Below are 24,915 nucleotides of genomic sequence, written 5' to 3'. Positions count from 1 at the left end.
TTTGAAAATGTATCACAAGTTGTAGACCAACCAGGACGATCAGGAACGATACACTTTTATACATATCTGTAAGTGATCTTTAGCAAATTACATTAGACTCTAGACTGTTCTGGAATCCGGATTTCAATTATTGAGATCTATCGGAACTGTTCAGATCGAAAGTAGTGTCACCCTGAGAACGAGCCAACTGTAGATGGATATTGTATCTCACTAAATTTAATTACCTCCGAGTGAGTGACTCAAAGGAATAAGGTAATTCTTCGACTGACTCTTTGAAGAGTCAAAAGAATTAATTATGATGATTTATAACAAGTTTTTTGTGGGTTTTCTATTATGTTTGCAAAATGTTTATTGATTAGCAGTAGGAGAGAAACATGGGATATATAGGAAGAAACAATATGACATTAATTTTTATCCTTGATTAGGGCCGGCGGTGGTATATGCGGTAAACGATGCCGGTTCCACATGACAGGACCCATTCGGACCGTCGCCCGTAACAAGAAGTGACTATGAGGCTACCGACCATGATTGAAATTACACTTTGAGTGATATTACTCTTTTAGGAGAGAGTTGTTTTGTTGTACAAGTGTCATTGCTACTTCAAGAGTAGCGTAGAGTAACTCTTTTATGAGTGAGTCATGTGAAGGTCGCCGGAAACAGTCATAATTCTTTCAAGCGTGAAATGACACTTTTACGAGTTATCTAACTGAAGAGTGATATTACTCTTCCATGAGTGAGTCAAAGATAGCCGCAAAGAGTCATGATTCTTGCATGAATGATATCACATGATATCTTTCATGAGTGAAATAACACTTTCACGAGTGAAATGATTTTTTTAGGAGTTTTTAATTGATTTAAATCTCTCTGAATGAGTTACTTTTCAAAAGAAATAAAACAATCTTTTCGATACTGTACACGTAGTAGTATCGTATCATTAAATAAAAATTAAAATTATTGTAATACAATAATTTTAATACTTAAAACAAGTTTCCAATTTAAACTTTTGCATAAAGTAAAAGTATTTTAAAAAATATGTTCCTCTGAATCGAAAGGTGTGATACCAAATTTAAAGAGAACCCAGATGTTGTATAAAAGAAACATCGGAAAAAGTATGTTGTACACTTAAGAATTATATTAATGCAAACGAGCGAGACAATCGATGAATCGTTCCCACGAATTAAAGCTCTACATATGTGATTACTAACACAGTTTTATGAAAAGACTTAAAAATCGAATGGCGTATATTCGAATGTGAAGAGACATAAATAGTTCGTTTGAATTTTCCAATTGAAATATGGCATCGTTGTGGTTTAGAAAAATACGCATACGAACATATTGCTTGTATCGAATCGAAATCCTTGAAGATTATGTTCATGTTTTCATTTTCAGGAAAAATTAATACCGGCAGTCATTGTATCGGAGGAAAATCCTTTTAGCTTTAGGTTTTGTGCACAGTTTCTATAGAATAAAAGCTCAACCGTTTTTGTAGTACCGTGCCCAATGCGGGTGCAGTACAAAGGCACGTAGACCGGTAGGCCATTTTGCTTCCGAGAAAACAACGACGCTACGTTTTGGGTGAATGTTATGGGACGTTGTAGTCCCAGTCGGTGGCCAGATCTTTACGAAGTTGATGGAGTAGTTTGTGCCGGCATGTGTCGCACCTAATGTATTATTAAAATTCATCACCTTGCCGTACTGTATGGGCCCGGTGGTCCCTAAGCGCGGTGCCCTACTTTTGTGCCAGTTTGCCAGTATGGAAGGGATCTGATCTTAAGGCTGCTGAAAGTGCAGCTGAGCCTCAGGAGGTGTTTGGTAACGCTAACATTTTCTAGTTAACGTTTTTTTTCCCAACAAACCCTACGATCAATACCCGATACAAGTGAGAAATAAACTGTTCTTCATGACACGTGACAGTGCTGTGGATGGCGAAAGCATGAACCTTTCCAACCGAAGGTGTGTTTTATTGGTCAGCAATAAAAGCAACAGTAACTTATTTTCCAAAGCATCCAATCAATCATCGGCCGACAGCTTTGACAGTCGAAGTGCGATGGAATGTTGGTAAGCGTTTAATTCATTGCTGAATTTGCTGGCACGTGTTCGTCCTGCTCCGCACGATGCTACCGTATATTTTGTTTTGGTAAGTACTGTAGCGGAACGGAAATATTTCCCCCCCCCCCCCCCCCCCCCCCCCGGCAGCCAGTGCGAACAATGGTGACCGTTCACATTCGGAATGGATTGGTATGATTATAATTAATGGCACAGGCACAAAGGCAAACTAGACAAATTGCTTGCAGAGCGAAGGCATGCCCCGGGGTAATGGAGACGCCTGGTCATTGAGCATAACGGTACCGTTCGCAAAGAACGTTCGTAGCGATGGATGACGCGGTGGTAAACAATGCTACACTTTCCAAACGAATTTCTACGGCGTGGGAAAGCTTACCGACTGGGTTTGCTTCAATCCAACGTAGTAATCAGACGTACCTTTAGGGAAATGCCTTAATTATGATGAACGGAAAATACACCTTCTGGGCATTTCCCACAAACAGGCTAACAGGTAAACGAATGCTGAGGAGTTTGTACGAATTTTAAAGTAGAGAGTGCATAGGAAAATTGTTTCATATTATTTTAGGTATTGTTTTACTAAGAAACTTGAAGATGTAATGAATAGTTCTGAGGCATAAACATTTCATTTTAAAAAAATCAAAAAGTAAAATGTTAATTTACTAAAACAGATCATAATCATGAAATAAACCAATTTAATTTAGTTTAAATAAACCTTTTTAAATAAACAAAACCTGCTCTAGATAATGCGTCCAAATAACTTAAATAGTGCAATTCCCTTTCGTCCTTGAAATATTTCATAAGATTTCAAGATTAGATTTTCCTTTTTGAATTGTTGTAACCTGTAGCTAATTTTCAACACTTATATTATAATAACATGGATCTCGGGTGTAAGGTGTAAGCTACACATTTTACACTACTTCGGAATGTATGCGCCAGTTTATGTGAAAAATTTGTTATAATTAAAGAGGAAATTTTCCAACGGCTTGTCGATACTTTTAACTTGTGTATTACAAATTCGATCTAAGCTGAAATAAAACTTCGACTCTTTTAGTCTGGCAAGCTCAACTAATTTATTGCAACAGAAATCTTTAATCCAAAAAACATGGAGAAATTATTTCTAGTCTAATAAAAAATGCAGGGAAACAGTTTTTCGATATCGTTATAGCCTTTCGGAGACTCCATCTTTATCGATCTCTCGGTGTATAATAAATAATGCCTAATACGATTAACGTTAGTGTGGCTAGCAATGACTGCTGATGCCCATTCGGTCGAACACGCACAGCACTGATAATAACTGTACGTAAACGAATGCTGATAGAGAAACACGTTGTCCATCTCCGGATGAAAGAGGAAAACAGATCCGATTATGAGCTTTCCTTCGATGGCATCTTGGTGCTGAATTTGATTGCTTATTAATGCAATAAGTTTGTCCTCCTTTTATATGTCTTTATTCAACGCTTCAAGTGAATTAAGTAATGCACTATCGAGTGACAGTAGAACACTGCTTCATCATTCTTAAAAAGAACTATTTAAGGAAAAGCTTTTTTTGTGTGTTTTACCATGTTATGTTCACGCTTCAGAAGTGCTTTGCGAAGGAGAAAAGCGATTGCAATCTGGATGAAGGGAAACAATTTCTTCCACCTGTCACCTGTCGATCTTGGGTTACATACATACACGTGTAAAGTTCTCTCTCTCTCTCTCTCTCTCTCTCTCTCTAACTCGAACATTTCTAGAGCCATTTTGTCAAATCGACTCGGCAAGGCTCGTTAGGCGAAAGGCATTTTATAGTTACCAGATGGGAAAGCAATCTACCATAAGGATGCCAAAAGTCTGGCAGGACATCATTACTCTACCGAAAAGGCATCTTCTACATCCTGCAGGTTGGTTAGAAAGTTTTCAGAAATGGTATTAAACCGTATTATCCTTCGGTGGAAATTAATCAGATAATGGACATTGGTGAAGGTGTGAAAATGTCACGAAACCTTAAAAGCGAGAAAGTGGTCCGTAGTGGTTCCGTAGATGGTTCGGCTTAATCTTTTTTTTTCTTTTCAAATTTGTTTTCGTCCTTCAAAGTTAATGTAGTGAAGCTACGCTAATTCATTAGCGAAGGGAAAGAATGACTTGATGGGAAATTAATTTGTTTTTGTAAACCTTTGTTGATGGGCAACAGCACGAACAGTACGAAAGAAAGGACAAACACAAACAGATGTCCTTGGCAAAAGGATTAACCCCTGGCTTTTGCGTCGGATGGCAGATTAACTTATGGACATTTTATCAAAGTTGCTGAGTATGAATAAATTTGTGTACAGCTACATATACAGTAAGCTGCCAGCAAATGTTCGTTTGCGTAACATGAATTTTGTATGCCCGAACATGCTGCATCCCATTTTGGTGCATTTATACATACGTACATTTGCCATATCGCGTTTAAAATATCTCGCATATCCAACTTAACATATTTGAAAATATGCCCCCGGGAACTAAAGCACCCATTCAATTGCATTATTGCACACCCCTCAAATAGAATCCAATTAATCGACGTCTAGCCTGAAACGCTTGCTGTATGGATGAAAACATTAAAATTTAAAGCAATTTCCACGCAGCCTCTCCTTGTGTTTTCGGCCCCATAGTTGATCGATAAAATGTTCTACCACACACAGAGACACACAGATACACATATAACACCCTATACAAGTTGTGGTTGGGAAGATCGTGTGACATAAAATAACCGAATTACGCACCGGAACGCTACGAATCCACGAATCAAATATTCATTCGCCATTTCCGCTTCATTTTTCATCGATTCTCAATCTATAGAAGTTTGTTGGATGGAGGGATTGCGACCGGTTGTTCCGATCGATGTTGTACCATTGTTCGTTTCACACCAAAACTGATGGCGTTTTGATGACTCTGGTTGTCTGGTGGTAATGGGTGGTGGTGATGATAAAATTGTGCCAACCTTTCTCACCACCATTTTGTCGGAACAGTGGTGACACTGTTGTTTTGACTATGTTTTTTTGGCATTGCCAATTTCCGTGGCGAATTTTCCGAGCAGTGTGTGACAGATTGGGGGTAGTAGCAAGAGGAAAAGATCATTTCCTGTAGTGTGCTGCTGCTGCTGTGGAAATCGTATTATTTAGAGTGAAACAATAGAGAAGTTTGTCTACTATTTATAGTATAGCGGTATATGGTACATAATTCAAGTATCTAAAAATTTTATTATTGAAATATCGAATCGCAATTAAATGGAAAAGTTCAACAAGTGAAACTTTCCACCTGTCAGTGCCTATGAGAAATTCGAAATTGACCAAGTAAATCATGAATTATGTGCTAAACACAAGCTGAACCATTACAATTTTACCCTGTAAGATGTGACAGCACACTAAAAATTTCATCTACGATACAATAAGCTTCTGTAGCTGCAAACAACCGAACGGGGGAAAAGTTTTCTGTTCAATTCCATTACCGAAGTTGGGATCGAGTTTCCTCAGTTTTCTGTCCAAGTGACAGTCGGGAAATTGTTTAGACGAAATGTGCCAATATATAGTATTACGTTCAAGTGCAGTGTTTGCTTTTACTCTAAAGTCAGTACAATAGGCTACATCCATTGAAAGTGACCGAGAGCAAGAAATATTGGAGGCATTGTTGGTAGGAAAAAGTGCCAACAATAAGAGCTACGTCTTGTTGTCGCGGTTCAAAAGAATGTCAATTGTTGGGTGCATGGTTTCATGAGACTGCTCAGGAGCCTTTTTTGGGCTACCGAATGGTAATTAAGACAACGCTAGGGTTAGTAGATAGGAAGTAAAAGATGTACTAGTTGCTGTACTTGTCCCAAAAACTAAATTCTTAGCCCTCAAAAAAAAACCACTTTCGTTCTAGAATTTGTTGTTAAGCAAGGCATTCTTACGCCGTTATCACACGGGAAACAGGAATCGAGATGAAAGATGACGCTTGTACAATTCTAAAGAACCGTAAACTTCTTACCCGATGACTCGGTACGGGTCGTTTGAGCAATCATAATTAGAATGAATAGCCTAGTACCGTACCGTCGTACCGGTACCGGTAGGCACAAGTGGATGGTAAGTTTTTAATTGGAAACAAGTTTGCCTGGCTGAACTTTTGCACTGTGTCAGAATGGTACGGTAAACTGGTAGCATAATTCAGCCGGCACAGTCGTTTGCAGGATGAAGATAAACGGCTGAAATTGTAGATAAACAGAAGGGGATTTTCACTTATCTTATGGGGACGGGAAAGTCACTAACAATGACGCTAGGAAAATCGTAAATCGTGCTCCATAGCGTGGGCTCATAGATACGGGTTTGAGTTTAAAAATGATAAAATCTAATATAAATGCAAATAGATAAGGAAAGCTTGCGTTTAGCGGGGGTATGTATTTTTTGCTGACTAGGTTTTAGACGAATGTGCTGTTGCAAACATAATGTGTCTGAGTTGGAATGTTTCCTACCACACGAGAGGTTTCACTATTGGTATTGGCAATTTTGATTATGGATCCTATTATTGCATCTTAATTATGAATCCTATCATTGCGTGGGATCACACATCCCACATACAACAAAACATTACATATTAAGTAGCGCACAGCATCACATATCGTAAATAGGTGTAGCAGTTTTCCAAAGACGTCAAATAAGTTCTCCATAACCTTGATAACAAATTTTCGTGCTCAAAATCTATTCTCCAATAAATGATGCCAGTGCCTCCAGTCAAGCAAATTAAATGTCAGCTACGGAGGGAGAGTCAACGGTTCTTGTGATGGTTGAAATTTTAAGTGCCTGAAACTTGACTAAATTATAATAGTCCTTATAATGTTTTCGAGGTGAAATTTATAAGGGATCAAATCGAATGCCTTTTTTTCTCCCAGGAAAACAAGTTGTGGAAAGCATAGTCTTTAAGCAGTTGAGCATATTGACTATGTAATGTAGCATCACAAATCATGTTTTTTACCCAAACATTAATCGTTGATACATGTGCGAAGGCTTGGAAATCATCAAAATGTTGGAATGCTTCAGGCGCATGGTCAGCAGACCATTGGATTGGTCATCATTTTTGCGGTGTCGTTAGGTTGCACAATCATAATTTTTGGAGTAAACTACAAAAGGTTTAAGCTAGCCTAAGAACTTCTAATGAATACTTTAAAAACCTTGGCATGGTTCTCTTGAAATTCTAGACGTGATTTGGAAGAATATGGGGGGACTTGGGAGACATTCGTGTGGGACTTGACGGGCTGGAAAAAATGAATGTAATTGACTTGAGCATCAGTCGATGTCGACAGCTTAAATTGCTAGTTGACTTAAAAATTGACATAATTTGAGGTAACTACAAAGAATGTTCGAATATCAAAATTTTTCGTTATATTTATAGATCACTGTTAAATCATAACGAAACTTTAACAAAATTCCAATAATTCCAAATCCACGCAAAATGCTAAAATTTGAATTGCTTATAATAGTTCACACTTCTTAAACATCGAATATAAAAAAGTGAACGCAACTAAAAAAATGTGACCTCAAAACAGCACGTTGATGCATATAACTATACAACCAGTGTGGCTATTCATTGCATTCGTTTGACAGCATCCTGCTTATCATGCGAAAGTTCTTTATGAAGCACAATATCATTTCGTGTCTGCGCATTACTACTAACCGCACATTAATGCAACCACACATATCCTTCATTCAAACTCTCTTTTTTTTCTTTATCTTTTTCTCTAAAGAAAGGACCATCACTCCACCATAAGCTGATCATCGTTGCAAACGAATGCCTCTGCTACTGCATATTGCATGAGCATGAGCGTCAAACGAGCACATAAAAGATGAGTGTCCACAACCCAACAGCTTCACCCCAACACTGTTCGGGTTTGGGCGTATTGTGTGGAGTATGGCAATTACATTCGTCATGATTTGCAGCATACATTTTATTATCCTACTCACCCACTCAGCGGGGATGTTTGATAGCGGACGTTTCTAGTGATAAAAGGAAACAAACACACCTCAACCAACGTATATGCAAAGCGAAGCTCACACTTAAGCCCGGAAGGAAGTTTTTTTCTTGCCAAAGGTTTTTAATTTCGGGTTTGTACTATTTTTGTGAAACGAACCAAAAGGACAGGGGACCGTACGCTTCTATGTCCACTGCGGTGGCCTAGTTTGTGTTCACTGCCAAGCGCTAGCAGCACTTATGTGCAATTATCATAACCCCATTGTCGGTTGCCCACTAATGTACTGGCTTAGGAGCAACATATAATGCAATCTACTTTCATGTTTCTTCGTTTCCCAAAGCGTCGTTAAAGGTTTGGGTGTTAAGCGGACGGCTTAAAAACAATTTCACTAACCGTACGAAGAAAAAGAATTCACAACTTTCTGCAAAGAATTTGCTACATAAATCTCTCTATCTATCTCTCCCTCTCTCTTTGTTGCTGTAAAAATTATCAACTTTCAACAGCAAAATTTTTTTCCTTAAAATGTCTGCATAAAGTTTTTCGGCGGGAAAAGAAACCATCAGCATTCTCGACCTGTTCACGCGCTCCGCAAGAAACATTCCACAGACACACGTTATGTTGCATGTTTTATGCTGCGGTATTGTGTACTTTCATCGGTGCTATGTGCCAACGAGACACTGTTTTTGGCACCGGGGCGCAACCAAATAAACACGCAAGATGACGATTTGTATCGTTGTGATGCAAACGAAAACCGTACAGCAACAGTTTACATCGGTAAAGATGCATATTTTATGGAGGAATGTTGAATGTTTAGGAAGCGTGAGTAGAGTTATGCAGTATTTGGTTCCGTTTTATTTAATTTTCCAAAATAATTAGAGCAGTTTTAGCTACGTTTGCTAGAATCAGGAAATGAAGGATTAAAATTAGTTAGATATTGTTAAATGTTCGACAAAATAAGAATTACTTAAAACGCGATAAAACTTCGAAAAAATAAATACCACCAAAATCTTTAATTTAATAAACATTGTTTCGTGTAACAACTTCCAAGGATCTCGAAAACTTCTACACACAAAGTATGCTTTCGTTTCTTCGGTCGATCGTACCTACAGCAAATTTCATTCCATTCACAAACAATTCGATCCGCGAACATTCTGCTAAGTGTCTGCAAACGTCAGACGGTTCTGATTCTGAATTCTTTTTGCCAACTATGTAGAGGAAAATATTTATTTCTCCTCATTCATTCCTCCACCCCAAAACGAAGGTTCTTTTTAATGGGTTTTCTACCGTACAAACACAAACCGTTCAAGGAAATTTCGAAAGAAAGTAACATCATCTCGTGTTGGAAAAGAAGCTTATTCCACGAAAGCATCCTTCGGACGTCGCAATCTAGAAAGGTTTGGATTGCTCATATGAGTCGCGGGTTTTATTGCATCGGCAAGATGGTTTTTTATCATTAGGCGTTAGTTGTTATTGCCTGCTATTCTCAGGATTCGACATGGTACGATCTTGTAAATAATGGAAGTATGATATTATTTTGCCACTTAAACGCACCGGTATACGCAACAGAATTGACGCAACAGATAAAGCTCGAGCATCATCCAGCAACAAATATTGTTCGTAATTGAAGAAGGGAAGTAGTGAAGGTTCATCTGACGTCTCTGGAATTCTTTAAAACATTTGTTACGCGTCCAACTAAATCAAAATGAATTAACTGTTGCATGATATATAAGATTTCTATTATAATAGCTGTTATACTTCGTAAAGCCATCATCGGCGAACGATTTATACGAGGAAGCGCTAATGGTAAGTCGTGCGTCAAGCCTAAATAGCCCTGTCGTGAAAGGCCGCCATCGCTACTACTTGCAGGACCGAGTGGCCCATATTTAAACTACTACCAGTTCATATTAAATACGTAGTATACGCACATATAAGCTAATATTGGCATTAATATAATTTTTGCTGGTGCTTTCATGTGTGATGTTTTGCTGTATTTTAGAAAATGATTGTTTTAATATTTTCCGTTATGAAATCTTTATCTATAAAATTTAGTTATACGCCAGACATAACTAAAATACGCCAGATATAACTACCAGTTATACGCCAGAGATCCTCTCGCAATGGGCTCAATATTTGGATGAATTATTAAATGCATAAAATTATTTTAAAAAAATTATTAAATGATCACTTCAACGAGCAGCTAGAGTCTCCTCTAGCAGATGATATAACGCTACTGCCACCTAGTATTAAAGAAATCCAAAAGGCAATCCGTCGGCTCAAGAAAACCAGCACCAGGCACCGAAAGAATAGTAGCCGCACTGATCAAGAATGAAGGTGTAGCACTGGAACAAGCAAGTCTTCAAATTATTACTCAGGTAAGGGATAGTCTATCGATGCCTTGTGATCGGAATCTTGGCATCATCTAGCCTATATACAAGAAGGGATATAAGCTAGAATGTAGCAAATACAGCTGTATTTCGGTGTTGAATACGGCCTACAAGATATTCTCCCTAATACTACGAGATCTATTTGTCCCATTAGTAGATTAGATAATTAGAAATTATCAGAAGAGATTACGCTACGAGAAATCAACCGTTGATCAGATCTTCACATGCGGCAGATCTTGGAAAAGATGGTGGAGCAACAGCTGCACTTCTTCCATCTATATTTATACATCATATATCGTTAATCATCATAGATTAACCCGTAGATCAACCCCGTATATGATAGCATAGCCAGGATAAAACTATAAGACGCAATGAGCTCTTTTGGAATCCCGGACTAGCTTACCAGACTCGTACTCATGATGGTGGAATGGAAAACTTTCAGGATCTTTTGCAGCAACCAAGGATCTGCGCCATGGAGATGGGCCAGCTTGTCTACTCTTCAACATAGCGCTAGAGGTGTCTGTCATCCGCGACTAAGGAGTGTAAACTTGGGCGACCATCTTCTGTAAGTCAATCCAGATCCTGTCACACGCTGATGATATAGACATAATTGGTTTAGGGCTCTTCTATGTGGCAGATACCATCAAAGGTTCGCACAGGTTACAGAGAACCTCAGCTTGGAGACTAATGTTGCGTAAACCAAATTAATGGTGGCGCTATTGGTGGCTCTGCTTACAAATCCCGACTTACACAGGGGTCACTGCATTTGAAGTCGTTTAAAGCTTCACCTGTCTTGGGTCAAATGACACCGGACGTTCCAACGCGCAAAGCTATTTTGAGTCCTCGGCGTGGACAGAGGAGGCGTAGCAGACCTAAACTGAGATTGAGCGATGACGTTGGTGCGTCCATGAAGCGGTTGAAGCGCCGTAAAAGTAAGTAAGATAAACTCCAGGCATCGAAACCATTGGAAAAGCTTGTTGCGTATTGGTTATTTCATTCTGAAGAAAAATGAAATCTTCCTTCACGAACCATTTTCCAACCAATAATCCTCCTTCTACTTCACAAACAATTTACTTCAGCAAAAGATTAATGTACGGTACGAGATTAAATCGTTTCATTGCTTTCTTTCTGGTTCTCCACTTATCTCACCAACATTTGAAAAGGTCTTACTTTAGTTGCTATACTATGAACCAAGAGGCAATTCGCAGCTGTGTTCCATCGACTATCCGATCCGTTGTGTATTATCGTGTGTTCCACGATGCTTTTTTATCAAACATTTTTAACCATTCGGAATGATCTTGCGTTAGCACTCCACTACGTGCCGATGACACGACAACAGACTTGAGGGTTCGTTTTGGGATTCAACTTTGTTAAAGGCGGTAGGCATTTCGGTTTTTGCTTCAACGGTACGGCAACGGTCGAGAAAATGAAGAGCACTTACGAGCAGACATCTTAAACGCAATGGTGAATATTACACCAAGAGCCCATGTTACATTCGCTTGAATAAACTTCAATTATGATCGATTGGTCAGTGCGCATGAATCAACCGAAAAAGTGAAGGAAAATGATAACGCACAAAAGGTTCGGCTTGGTGATGATGCAAAAAATACCAATGCTAAAGAAAGCGGCAAACATCCCAAACACGATCAGCGAAAGGATGTACATTCGAGGTTGATTTGATTATGTGGTAATTTGATTTGACGATGAATAATGGCCATTGCCCGGAATGGATGGTAAAGGTTCGGTGTTACTATGGCTATTGACTGATGTTGGTAAGTGTGTTGTTCCTTTTGTAATCCCATCGACATACAGGAGCCCCACGAGAATGCAGAAGCTTTTCCGGTAGATAGAAGATCTAAAAAAATCAACTTCACGTTGGATAGGCGGAACGCATATTCAATCGTGTGAATAATCGTGTGGTATTATTCTCCAAAAATCACTATGACGTTGGGGAGGTACTTTACGATATTTGGCCACTTAATAGTACAATCATTATCGCAAATAGTTTATTACGGTAGTGCTGATTCGAGCCTCTGTCAGAACCATCCCATCCACAATGTTAATAATCCGTTGAACATCTAAAAGCACGTCCTTGCAATGTCTAGCACCACAAAAAAAGATTATAGGCGCTGAGTTCCAGGATAATCGCAAATTCTTCGCACGTTGTCCAGTGAAATGGACGAAACGAGCAAAAGTTTATCTGTTTTTTTTGTCTGTGTGTGTGTGTGGTAATGGTGCCTGCATTGGACACATCGAAACATCTCATGAACCACGCCTTTGGGCTGTTTCGTTGCGTTATTCTCTGACCAAAAAACTGAAAGCGATGCTGTTGCTGATACTGAAGATTGAAAATCTGTCAGTAGCACATACCGTTTACAATCGATTATGATGGTTACCGTTATAATTAATATGTTGCATACTATGAATCGCTAGTGTAACGTTTCACATATTTCATCCCTTTTAAAATGTAACGATGTTTTTTTTATAGGTAATTGGGGTTTCTTTCACCTTTTTATTTCGGTGAGGCACTTCGTCTAGCTGTGTTTAAAAGTATTAATTATTAAGAGCATTCATTTTCGAAACACTTAAATGCATCTTAGTGCTCAATAACAAATGAATTATGGGAAAATGAACCAGCTTTTCTACAGTTACCTTTTTCGTAATGGATGCTCATTGCAAGTAAACAAATTTTGATCTCATGTGTTCATGTTTTTAATTCAAATAGCCGTGTAGCGTTTTTTATCAGTTCAAATTTCTTCTCACAGTAGCATGATACACAGTTTAAGGTAGAATGTTAATACCGACCAAATGTTTGACAAAGTTTTCTCTATATCCGTAATTCGGCAGCTAAGCAGGATTATTACTAAGGATAGCATTACAGCTCATGACACATTATCGACGATCATTTGCGATGTGATGTTCTAATAATTCATAATTCATATTCTTCTCCAGATGGGCCCGGAGAGGCTTGCCGCGCTTATGTATCGGCTGATCGTAAGGATTTGGGATCAGGAAGAACTACCGGACGAGTGGAAGCTGGGTGTCATACACCCAGTGTACAAAAAGGGCGACAGACTGGACTGTGCTAACTTCCGAGCCATCACAGTCCTGAATGCTGCCTACAAGATCCTGTCCCGAATACTCTTCTGCAGACTTGCGCCCCTTGCCACAGATTTCGTCGGAAGCTACCAAGCTGGATTTGTTGGAGGCAAATCGACCACCGACTAGATCTTTACTCTACGGCAGATCCTCCAGAAGAGCCGAGAGCATCAGATCCCCACGCACCACCTGTTCATTGACTTTAAGGCGGCCTACGATACCATAGATCGGACCGAACTATGGAACACCATGCAGCAGTACGGATTCCCTGGGAAGCTGGTACGGCTGTTGAAGGCCACGATGGATGGGGTGCAGTGCAAGGTGAGAGTATCGAACATGCTGTCGGAATCATTCGAATCTCACCGGGGTCTAAGGCAAGGGGACGGACTCTCCTGTTTGCTGTTTAACATCGCTCTGGAAGGTGTCATGCGAAGCGCGGGCTTCGACATCCGGGGCACGATTTTCACCCGTTCTCTCCAATTTCTCGGCTTCGCGGATGACATCGACATCATCGGACGGACATCTGCGGCGGTGTTCGACGCGTACACCCGACTGAAACGCGAGGCCGACAGAATTGGATTGAGGATCAATGCGACGAAGACAAAGTACCTGCTTGGCGGAGGCTCTGACCGTGATAAAGGCCGACTCGGGAGCAGAGTATCAGTTGACGGCGACGATCTCGAGGTGGTAGAGGAGTTCTGCTACCTTGGTACGATCGTAACTTCGGACAACAACATGAGCAGCGAAATCCGAAGGCGCATTGTTCAGGGAAATCGTGCCTACTACGGGCTCCACAAACTCCTGCGATCCAGAAGGCTCCAGCAACACACGAAATGCACGATATATCGCACACTGATACGTCCGGTAGTCCTCTACGGGTACGAGTCCTGGACTCTGCTAACGGAGGATGCCAATGCACTCGCTATTTTCGAACGGCGGATGCTAAGGACTATCTTTGGCGGTGTGTGCGAGCAGGGCGTGTGGAGAAGGAGAATGAACCACGAGCTAGCTGAGCTGTTTGGCGGTGCAGATATCCTGACGGTGGTCAAAGCCGGAAGGATACGATGACTGGGGCCCGTGATGAGGATGCCGGACTCATGCCCCACCAGGAAGGTGCTCGTCAACGATCCGTTCGGCACGAGGCGGAGAGGAGCACAGCGAGCTCGTTGGCTGGATCAGGTGGAGTCAAACCTGTCGGAGATCGAATGCAGCCGTGGTTGGAAGACTGCAGCCCTGGACCGAGTTTCCTGGAAACGAATTGGCGACCAGGCCATGTTTACGCGACGTGCTCGAGAAACTTAGCATGTTCCACGTAACATAAAGAGAGTCCTTTTTTGAATTGCATTCCGAATTGAAGATATTCCGATGATCATTCTTTTAACATTACAACAAATGCAATACAACACACTAATATTATTTTGTGACCATACAGCCTCAATAGGTATTGACGTTATCTTTTTTGATTTCAACAGAAGGTCGGGCAGAGAAAATAAAGAGATTTATGGACCAACTAGTCAGAGATTTTTGGATCGTAATTCACTTATAGTGCATGATGTTAAAGTATGTTTGAGATTGTATTTTGTTATTTTTTTTATATTTAATTCCTTTAACAATGTGTTATTCCTTTCACAGTTCTTCTATCGATACTGTTCCATCAATGAACCATTCCACGAAGATGCCGATTTGTCCAAACTACTACCACGTAATATTAGCTACTAATTGCTTAGTAAACACCAATGATTCCTATCACACAGCGGCCGTTAACTAAGAAATCAATGTGAATTTTTACACAGAACATTAACACCTGTAATTTGCTTAATAGTATAATGATAGCAGAATAGCCATTTGGTCTTTGATGTAAAATCATTACTAATAATCTATTTACGAATCATTAATTTTATTGCTGGCGCTACCGTGCTCCGCGTGCGTTAGTTGTCGGTCCTTAAAGTTGTAACGGTCAAGACACAATGATTACACCTAACGGTTCGATTAAAGGAGGGAAAAGATAAAACCCAATCAATATCAAATACAGATTAACTGAAACGCCTCCAAAGTAACGTTTGATGGTGTTCCAGGACGTGGCATTCAATAGAGAACTAAATACATTTCCACCGAAGCAAAACCGAAGTCGACTCAATACCGCCACGCCATCGATATGCGGACCATGGTGTTTGATCGTTCGGTAATTATTTATCACTCTTCGGTACGGTTCATTTTTACCCTAACGCACCCAAAAATGGTGCAAGAACTTTCCCGGGGAACCTCTGAACTTTTCGCATTCCGTTCGGCTTTGTTGTCGACTTTGCCATTTTTCCGTTCGTGAACGCAGTGACGAAAAAAGCGACAGTTAAATTAAATGAAGTAAGCTCTCGTGGTGCTTATTAGCGTGGAAAACGCGCTAGTGAAACAAACGCGTTGGTGTTAACAACATTATTCCGCACAGCCGGACAAGGTAAAGGAAGCAAATCGCACCTTGCTTAAGGCAGCTTTCCGAAACGATGGCAAAGAAATGAAAATGAAAATGTAATTTTAATTACATTTGCTCACCACAAACCCGAAACCGAGCGTTCCATTTCAACGAAAGAGTTAACACGTTTCGGGTTTGAAACTTGTGAGCGAAACATTTAATATGAAATAAAATGTGCAAGCCGTACGGCGAAAGTTTTGTCCTGGCAGCAAAATGGAACCTGTGCAGACGTACCAAAAATTGACCGAAACAATTTTATTAAACAAAAAAAACTACATCTACCACGTTGCAGCACAGCTGTGATGCTCAGCTGATGAAACATGAGAATGAAAAATTGATAAATGAAAAAAAGACTTAAATTTACATTGCCTTCATTCCTTTATAATTCTACACGTGGGTCAGTTTTCACAAAAAAGAACACACACACAGACATACACAAAAATAAACCGAGCAAAAGTTATAAATTAGGATCTTCCTGTAAGGCTTTCCTGTTCAGCCGCCCGTAGTGTGTTTTCCCACTACGGGAAAAGTGCTAAGTGAGTATGACGGTAACGGTTATTGCACCATATACACAGTACACTAAGCCAGGACCATCGGCAGACTGCACACCTTTAATGATGTTGCATAATTTATCGTTTGCCATGGCCTTGTGCATCGTCAGCGTGTTGGGTACAATTTTTTTTCGCATTTTCTAGTTTCTGGGACTCTTTTTTGCAAAAAAAGAGTTTTTTGGGCTCAATGGTGCAAGAGAAGCTTCTACTTTTTTCACATATTCATATGAAAAAGGGGAAAAAGTTCACTTGAAAATGTGTCTATAAAATGGAACCTTGCTCGAAATAGGAAATGCATTTTATAGGTTGTTACAGATGTGTAAAAAGTTTCATACATCATATCATTTATGGGGGGAAAAATGCAACAAAAAATGTGTGCATTGGCAAGAACGGGTGTTGATAATGGTGCAATTCGATACTTGTAGATTTTTTTTACCTTCAAATTGTAAAGATCTCTAGGTGCTCGGCCACGAAGGCTGACAAAAAACGAGAAAACTTTATCAAAACGAAGCTTTTGTCATTTTTTGGTGCTTTTGATAAAAATTCACGAAAATCCACGACAAAAAATTGACCTGACAATCTTACAAGATAACACAAAAATATAAAAATATCAAAGCAAAATACTGGTATATAGAAAATATAAAAAGTGACCCAATTCAATTCAGGCTGTAAAGCTAATTGATGTTTATGAGGTTAAATAAGTCTACACAAATCACAAATTTAAAAAAATAAAAAAGCTTAACAAAAATAGTAAAGGCGATGTTATAAAATCATTTCAATATATTTTTAAAGTGAAATGTTCAATTTTAATTACTTTCCATGGGATATATTGCTTTGAGAAACAAACACGTTACGCGTGTTTCTTTCGTCCTTTACCTACATTGCACTTTATCTTCCTCTGTTGAGGTTGACAAAAAAAATACTCCTCACCTTTATTCTAGTTCTAGGGTTAATATGTTTTGGATGTTTTACTTTTTTTAATTTTTGTGCATTTAAAAAAGCGAGTTTAATTTTTTTATATGTCAATGTATTCTTTTTATTTTGAAAAATAGACCATAAACTTTTTGTTTCCAGTAATGAAGGAACAATCGTAAACGAGAGTATCAATTTTGATGAATTGTGAAGATATTTACACATATCTTCGATTTGCTGTCTGCTAAATCATCAAACATAACCTCTTCCATTATTAGGCACTAAACACAAGCAAACATGAAGTTGTCGCTGAAGCGGTCAAAATGGAAACAAGACACCGGCAATACTAACAAACAGCGCTAGGGCTTCTGTAGCTGGAAAAATGCTTTACGAAGTTTACCCTTAACATTGAATCCCCAGCGGGATCACGTCCATAAAAGCATCAACGCACAAGAATGACGGATGTTTACCGTGACAAACATTGACTCAATTTGAAGGCACGAAGCAATTCGCACAAATCGATTGTGACTCGCTCGAGCTGGTAACTAGACAGATGTGTTTGATAACAGATAAGAGAGAATGGATATACAAGAATGGGTCCTTGTTAGTGTTTTTTTTTTGGACGGCAAAGTATTGGGATCAAAGTAATGTTTGAGATAATCCTGAAATAGGACCATGACTGATTTTGCCCTAAGTCAACGATAGCAACAAAGAGAAGTTTTGCTGCTCTATTGCAAAACCACTAACCGAAAAGGATATTCACCATAAAGGAATCCAGATGTAATAATCTTCTTTCCCAACAGACAAAACCCAAATCGTGCGCGTTATAATCGCTGGCATAATCTCGCTTGTGGAAAACGGATGTTTTTGCTAAGCTGCAGCCTGGACGCCTCGATGCTTCTTAAGCCCTTCCGGATCGTATACATATCTCCATTCGACGTGCGATATTACTGCAGCACTCATTATTGCTGATCCATCATGGCCAGACAAATAAAGGAAATGGTAACCAAAGTACGGTGGAAAGTAAATAGTACGGATGCACAAAAAGAATAATAAAGAACCGTCCTTTAGTCCTGGCCGAGAGCGATCGGATGAAATGGAAAAGCACGATAGTAGAAAAAAGCAATTTCCGACATTCGTTTTGCAGATTCATGGTTTTATGCCATTTTCCACCGTAGTGCAGCAGCGACCCGTCACCCAACACTTCCGTATCGAGCATTGGGATGACTTTACGGAATTTTACAAGGAAACAAACGATCAATCAGCTCATCACCGGCCTGCAGCTTTTGTGTGTCATTTTGATGGAAGGTATGATTTTCTTACAGACCTTCCGGCGATTTATTAACGAGCGTGAATCAAATGAGGTGAGCACGCATTTTCCCTGCCCACGGAAAAGCAGTCACAGCAGTGCACGCAGTGCAGGTCCGGGGTGTCTAGTCGAGTTGTGCAGCCAATTTGATTGGATGTGGTTTGGCTTTACACGCGCAGCAGTAGTTATAACACCCAAACAAAAAACCGCAACAAACAATCCGCACAGTCTGTGGTGCCGTTCGAAACATGCAATGACGCACACGAAACTCAATTAATATCTCCACAACGATTTCCTCACAGCATCAATAAATGGCACTTTCCAAGAATTCGAGCAAATGAGGGGAAAAAAAGCAAACTCGCCTTTACTATCACAACAGCGTTACGTAAAGGATGTGATACTGGGTTTTATTTTGTGGAGAAAAATGTATTGCTTTAGCTGATGTTCCATTTTTATCCTCTGCCGCTGGTAGATTGAGAAAGGATTCTGCAATTGATTTTGAGCTTTCAGCGTCCTACTGCTGTAACGCACCACCATAACGCACCTGTTTCGGTTGCTTGCGTAAATAGGACCTCAGCAACAGAGAGCACTGTCACTGTCTATATTCCTTAGTAACGACATTACACACATCTATGGCTCGTAACCCTTAATTTGGATGTATTATTAGCCGTTTTGCAAAACCCTGACAGCACCATTACTTTGGTTCGTTAAAGATGAAATTGATTTTTTCCTCTCGTTTTGGTCTCCTTTCCTTGGAAAGCCAAAAATAGTACAATTGAAAGAGGAACTAGAGAGTGTGTGTGTGTGTGGCAAACCCGAAGTCATCTTGAAGTAAATGTCTACCATCCGAGAAAAAAAAAGTCGTTTCCTTCTGCATTCACTGGTGACGACAGGTGGTGACTAACCTAGGCCGAACCGAGCGACAAACATAACAAAAAAAAAGCCGATTCCTTACCATGGCTTGTTGGCTTTCCTTTTAGTATCGCTCGGGGATTTTAATGGAAACATAAAGCCTTTCTTCCCACATAAATATGGGTGGTTCTATGGACATCCATCAACCATCAACTCCGGGCGCATGGTGAAACCCTGCTGCACCGCACCACCACACGGAAGGGTGAGCCATAAAGGGAAGATCCCGGGGAAAGTATTATGACCGACCAAAATGTGTCCACGAGGATGTCAAACCCTTAGCCGGCGATGTTCCATCATCTACCGATGCTGTAATAGTCACGCGGGTCACCAGGATCATGATGGGACTGTGATGATGGCCCCTGGCGGGTGGTTGTTTGGACAAGGTTGGTAGGCCGCCGAAAAGCGTTTTAGTATCCGTTGGTTTCTTTTTCCCTCCATCATGCATGTAACAGCGGAACGACTAGAGACGATGCAAATGAAACGCGTCAGTGACAGCTTTGTCGCATCCTTTTCATGAGCCGTAAGTCCGTTTTTTCAAGAGGGTTTTGGGATGTTTATTGTCTTCGAAGATCTTCGTGTGCAGGTTTTCGATCCCTATCTGTGCACTGCTTTTTTTACGTGGGGAAAAATTGGTAGTTCTCTTCAAAAGGAAGGAAAACAGAAAGCTAATTTGAATTTTCAATGGGATTGCGACACGCTTTAGGCCAGCGGGTTTGCTTTGCATTATGGACTTTACCCTTTTGGAACGTGAAACAAGGGACAAGAAAAAGGGCAATATTTAAGATAGATAGCTTCTCGATAGAGTTTCTTTCAATAGTAACATTGATCAAACGATCCCTTGAGTGGCACGCTATTTGGTTAGGAAACCAAATATCCACAGAGCTTCTGAGTAGAGATGATAAAGTTCAACTACTTCTCATTCTTTTCAAAATTTAGTTGAATATTTGTAGATATACATAGGTGGAATCCTTCCTCTGTGCTACAAATAATTGTGCGATACAAACTAGCTATCGATGCAATCGAAGGTTTGAAGATAAGAATAACAGTATCAAATTTTAAATACTTAGCTCTTGTCAACAAGAGTATGTTGCTGAGAGATAACTTTGAATGGGTTTTTGAAACAATTCTGTTCAAAGCTTTCTCTAACTCTGGGGTCTCCAAACTACGGCTCGCGAGGCCCTCCCGTGAGATCCCGAGATTGGCCCTCAGCTGTGGCTATTCCACTCAAAGCAGGTCGTCATCTAAAAAGTTTGTAGGCCCCTGCTCTAACTAATACATTTGCAAAACTTCCGACACTTTAAATGCGTTAATTGAAAATGCTTTGTTTTTCAATATCCACAGAATTCAGAACGTGTGAAAGGTTCTATTCTTCCCTCTAAAAAACTAACTCCAGTTACCCAAAAATCCGGAAATGGTTCCAACTTTCTTGCTCGGAAATGGTTCCAACAGAAAAATAAAAACTTTTTGTTAAATCCAATGCTAAAGAAAGCGTAACGTAATCGCGCCCCAATTAATGTACTCTCGATCCAAGAAATGTACAATTGATGGCAATTAAATTATTCATCATTTATTTATCCTTCGTTTACGAAGAAACGATCTAGACAAAATCGAAAATGAACCACCCAACCAATATGCAAACATCGGAAAGAAAAGGAATTGATTGTGCCAGTGATTTACGCGTAAAACGACGAACGATCCATTCAGAGTCTCACATTGTGCGGGTGGAAATTTTTATTTCAACTGTGAAAAACGACTCTCGGTTCCGCCGACGCGTTAAGCTGGTATTTCATGAATGAAGAATCAATTCTGGCAAATGCGTGTGACAACCGTGAGCTAGCAGTGTACTTCCACTGTGCTAGCTCTGTACTAGGTGTACTGTGTGATAGCAGTGTGCTAGCACAATAATAGGTGTGCTGTGCTGTGCGCACACCAAGCTGTGCTGTGCGCACTGTGTGCACAGCAGCACATTACCCAACACTACGCACGATCCGATTGCCTGGCCTTGGACTGTATGGCGCGTGTCGTGGCCGCCCTGTAGGCTAGTAGAATGTTCATTTTCTTTAAAGGTCAAAAATATTGCTTAGCGCAATTATGGTTCACATTCAGTTGAATGTGGTGTAGTGATTTTTTTTTTGTGTAAACCTTTTTATTGCCTCTTTTCTATGTCCTCATACATGCCCGACATGATGGCGTCTTTCTGTACACGATTGGCGGTTACTACGGTTTACGGTGAAGCGTTGGCAGAGCCGCCAGAATGCGTTGAGGGATTCTTTTTAATTTCAATATTTGCCGAAGTATTACGTTTCCATCATGCCATCAACAACTTTCAACACTCGAAAGTTGATAAAGTTGATTTGATGTTCGCGTACCCGAAACATGGCGTTACTTTTCGCCGCTTTTATGGTTCAGCGGAACAAACACAGAAGAAGTTGCTATAACCGGAGGAACCGTACATCAAAACAAGTGCACACATTACAGCATCCATAACTTTCAAAAACAGAATTCTTACAAATGTGTAATGCCACTTTAAATTAAAGCTCTTTCTTTGCACATATCCTTTCCCAGCCTCTGCCAGTGTCTGGCATCGTAACGCAGGACGCCCACATACAATTTGCCGCACAAAAAGGGTTTTCTCATTTAGCTGCTCACACACCGGTGCGTAGTTGTAGCAAGACCAGTGTGCGAGAAAGTAAATAAAAATGTGTTCATTTACGGTTCGGTGCGAATGCCACGTGCTGTTTGAAAGGAAGAAATGTTCCACCTTCATGGAACAGAGCAGTTCCTTGCGTTGCAGAGAAGTGAAAGACTATTTCGACGCGATAAAATTTTACGAGCTGTGTGCTGTATGGAGGAAACCAAAAAGATACAAAAATATGGCAGAGTATGTACCAAATGCTTAAAGTAATGGATGTGTTAAACATTGATGTGAATAACGCAATGGGTTTTAGTTGTTTATTTGTTGCGTTAAAATAATTAGCTTGGGCAAATGTTGGAGCCGGAGGGTTAGTGTTCTCGGTGCTGGTCTTCACATGCTCCTTTTGTTACCAAAATTTTATTCGGAAGGACTTTCTATTCAGTTACTTAATAAAATGAGAAATATGTAACAGCTAAATTCATCTTCAAATTCATCTTCAAAAATCCTCAAATTTATGGAAACGTGGAATGCAGACTCCAAGTTTGTTACACAGCGTCTTAAGAAGGCGTTGGACTAAAATAAATATTTATGTTTAATTTTATAAAAAAAACTGAATTACACACAATTGTGTTGTGTTGTTAAACAGCGACGAATCCATACGACAGGACCGGGTTTCAAATCCCATCCGGGCTGTCCTCCCGTAGCAAGGATTGACTATCCGGTTATGTCGTAAAAATAAGTCTAGTAAACCAGAAATGATCTTAAGGGTCGTTAAGCCAAGAAGAAGAAGAAGTATTTAGATAAGCGTTCCATGAACGTGTTTAGAACAAAATTATCTCAGTTTTTAAAAAGTGGTTGATCGTTAAAATGCTATTTTTCCTTTTGACATAGAAAAAATTTGTGTAATAGTGTTGACAAAGTCAAAAAAATATCTATATAACTTACAAAATTCTCAACTTCAAATGGAACAGTTAAGAAAGTGACAAGAAATTCAATGAAAAAACATTGAAACATGTTGAAATTAATATTAAAGAAGAAAAAACAATATTTTTAAAACTTTTTCCTCCTTGTTCAACAACAAGAAAGCTATGCGTAAATAAATCCACTAAATTTAATTTATATTTATTATAATATGGTTAATATACCTTAAACTTGATGGTTTCGATAGTTCATATTTTTTTTAAAAGGAAAAAAATGCATATTTCATTTCGGGTTTATTCATTACATCCATGCTCGGGACATTCTATTCCTTGAAGTAAATAACAAAAGGTAAAATAATTTGTAAAGACGACGACTCGCGTCTTGTTTTGAATAGCGCACGTTTGCTCCCAAATAATGAAGTCTAATAAAGGGGCCACCTTGAGCCACATTTCCAGCAAACAAACCTTGTCATCCTTCGTGCCATAAGTTGCGGAAATGCACCAGGGATGATGGTGCACGTTCACTTTCTTTCATCCCATATAACTTTCCGCCCACTCGCCCGCCCATGAAGCACACTCGACCGGGTTAAGAAAAGCGGGTCAGTGAAGCATCCGACGCGAGAAGAAAAGATTATTTCCTTCCACAAGTACTAAATTCCTTTTGCTTACGAATGCAAACATTCGGATGGATTAATGAGGGGTAGGGAATGGGTGTAGAAGGGAGGAGGATGCTTAACAGGGAGGACAACAAATTGCAGCATATCTTCAATATACAGGACACGAAGGTGTTCTCATTTTCGCGCACTATCAACTGCAATCTTTTGGTAGGGTTTGGTACTATGAAGGACTGCTGTTCGCTTTGTTTGGCCTACCTTGTATGGTTTTTTGTTTTCTTCCTCCATCGTTTCCTTGCAGCAGAGCTTTAGAGGATGAGTGTGCTCTTGTATGTGTGTATAGCGACTGCGTTGGTAAGACGAACGAAGCGCCTGGTCTGGCGTTATGCGACTGAAGAGTCTTTAAATCACAGACACGGCGTGGAGTGCACTTTGTTACGATTCGTCACCAGATTCACCCACACACACACACACTCGTCAATAATGCGCGGAATAAAACGTGCTGATTGCAGCGAAAACTTCACGCAAAAACACACCACAAACAGAAGCAAAAATCAGCGCACCTCTTTTTTGACAGCTGGCTTGGCTGGTGCAAACAACAAACACAACCGTTCGAACCGAATACACAGTGAGCAATGCGAGATAAAAACGTGCGTGAGTTGAACGATTCAGGCGACGGGCTCCACCTTTTGAGAGAGCGATGAGAGTTTGGAGAGCAATTGTATTTGCGAGAGAAATGTATGTGCATCGCGGTCCGCTCACGGGGTTTGTTGTTTGCAAACAATTCACGACCCATGTGTACAAATTCCTTTCGACCCGATTCATGGCAATTATTAAGGGCACAAACTCGTTAATGCTTCGACTGCTTGGAAAAATATTTCTTCGTATTTCTTTTTTATCTCTATCTCTTGAAGTTTTTTTATGAATAATCGATGGATTGCACGATCAAGATGAATTCATCAAAGCCATGTTCAAAAATCAGCTAAGAAGAATGCTTATCCATGCGTGTGTACTAATCGCAGACGCATGAGCGATTACCACTACCTTACAGGGTTTCTCAGGCCAGCTCAACACCGTAACACCACTTTT

General features: G+C 39.9%; 1 protein-coding gene across 1 annotated transcript in view; it reads right to left on the bottom strand.

Moving 5' to 3' along the window:
• LOC125767233 (DNA fragmentation factor subunit alpha-like) overlaps positions 1-24,607 on the bottom strand; it is a 32,579-nt gene extending 7,972 nt beyond the window's left edge. Inside the window, exon 1 of the mRNA XM_049433592.1 lies at positions 24,085-24,607. Coding sequence (XP_049289549.1) covers positions 24,085-24,114 — 30 coding nt within the window. The 5' untranslated portion in view covers positions 24,115-24,607. The remainder of the gene's footprint in view (positions 1-24,084) is intronic.
• Positions 24,608-24,915: the final 308 nt, after the last annotated feature.

Source organism: Anopheles funestus, chromosome 3RL (genome assembly GCF_943734845.2).
Source record: "Anopheles funestus chromosome 3RL, idAnoFuneDA-416_04, whole genome shotgun sequence".
NCBI classification, from domain to species: Eukaryota; Metazoa; Arthropoda; class Insecta; order Diptera; family Culicidae; genus Anopheles; species Anopheles funestus.
This window is presented reverse-complemented; position numbering and strand designations above follow the sequence as displayed.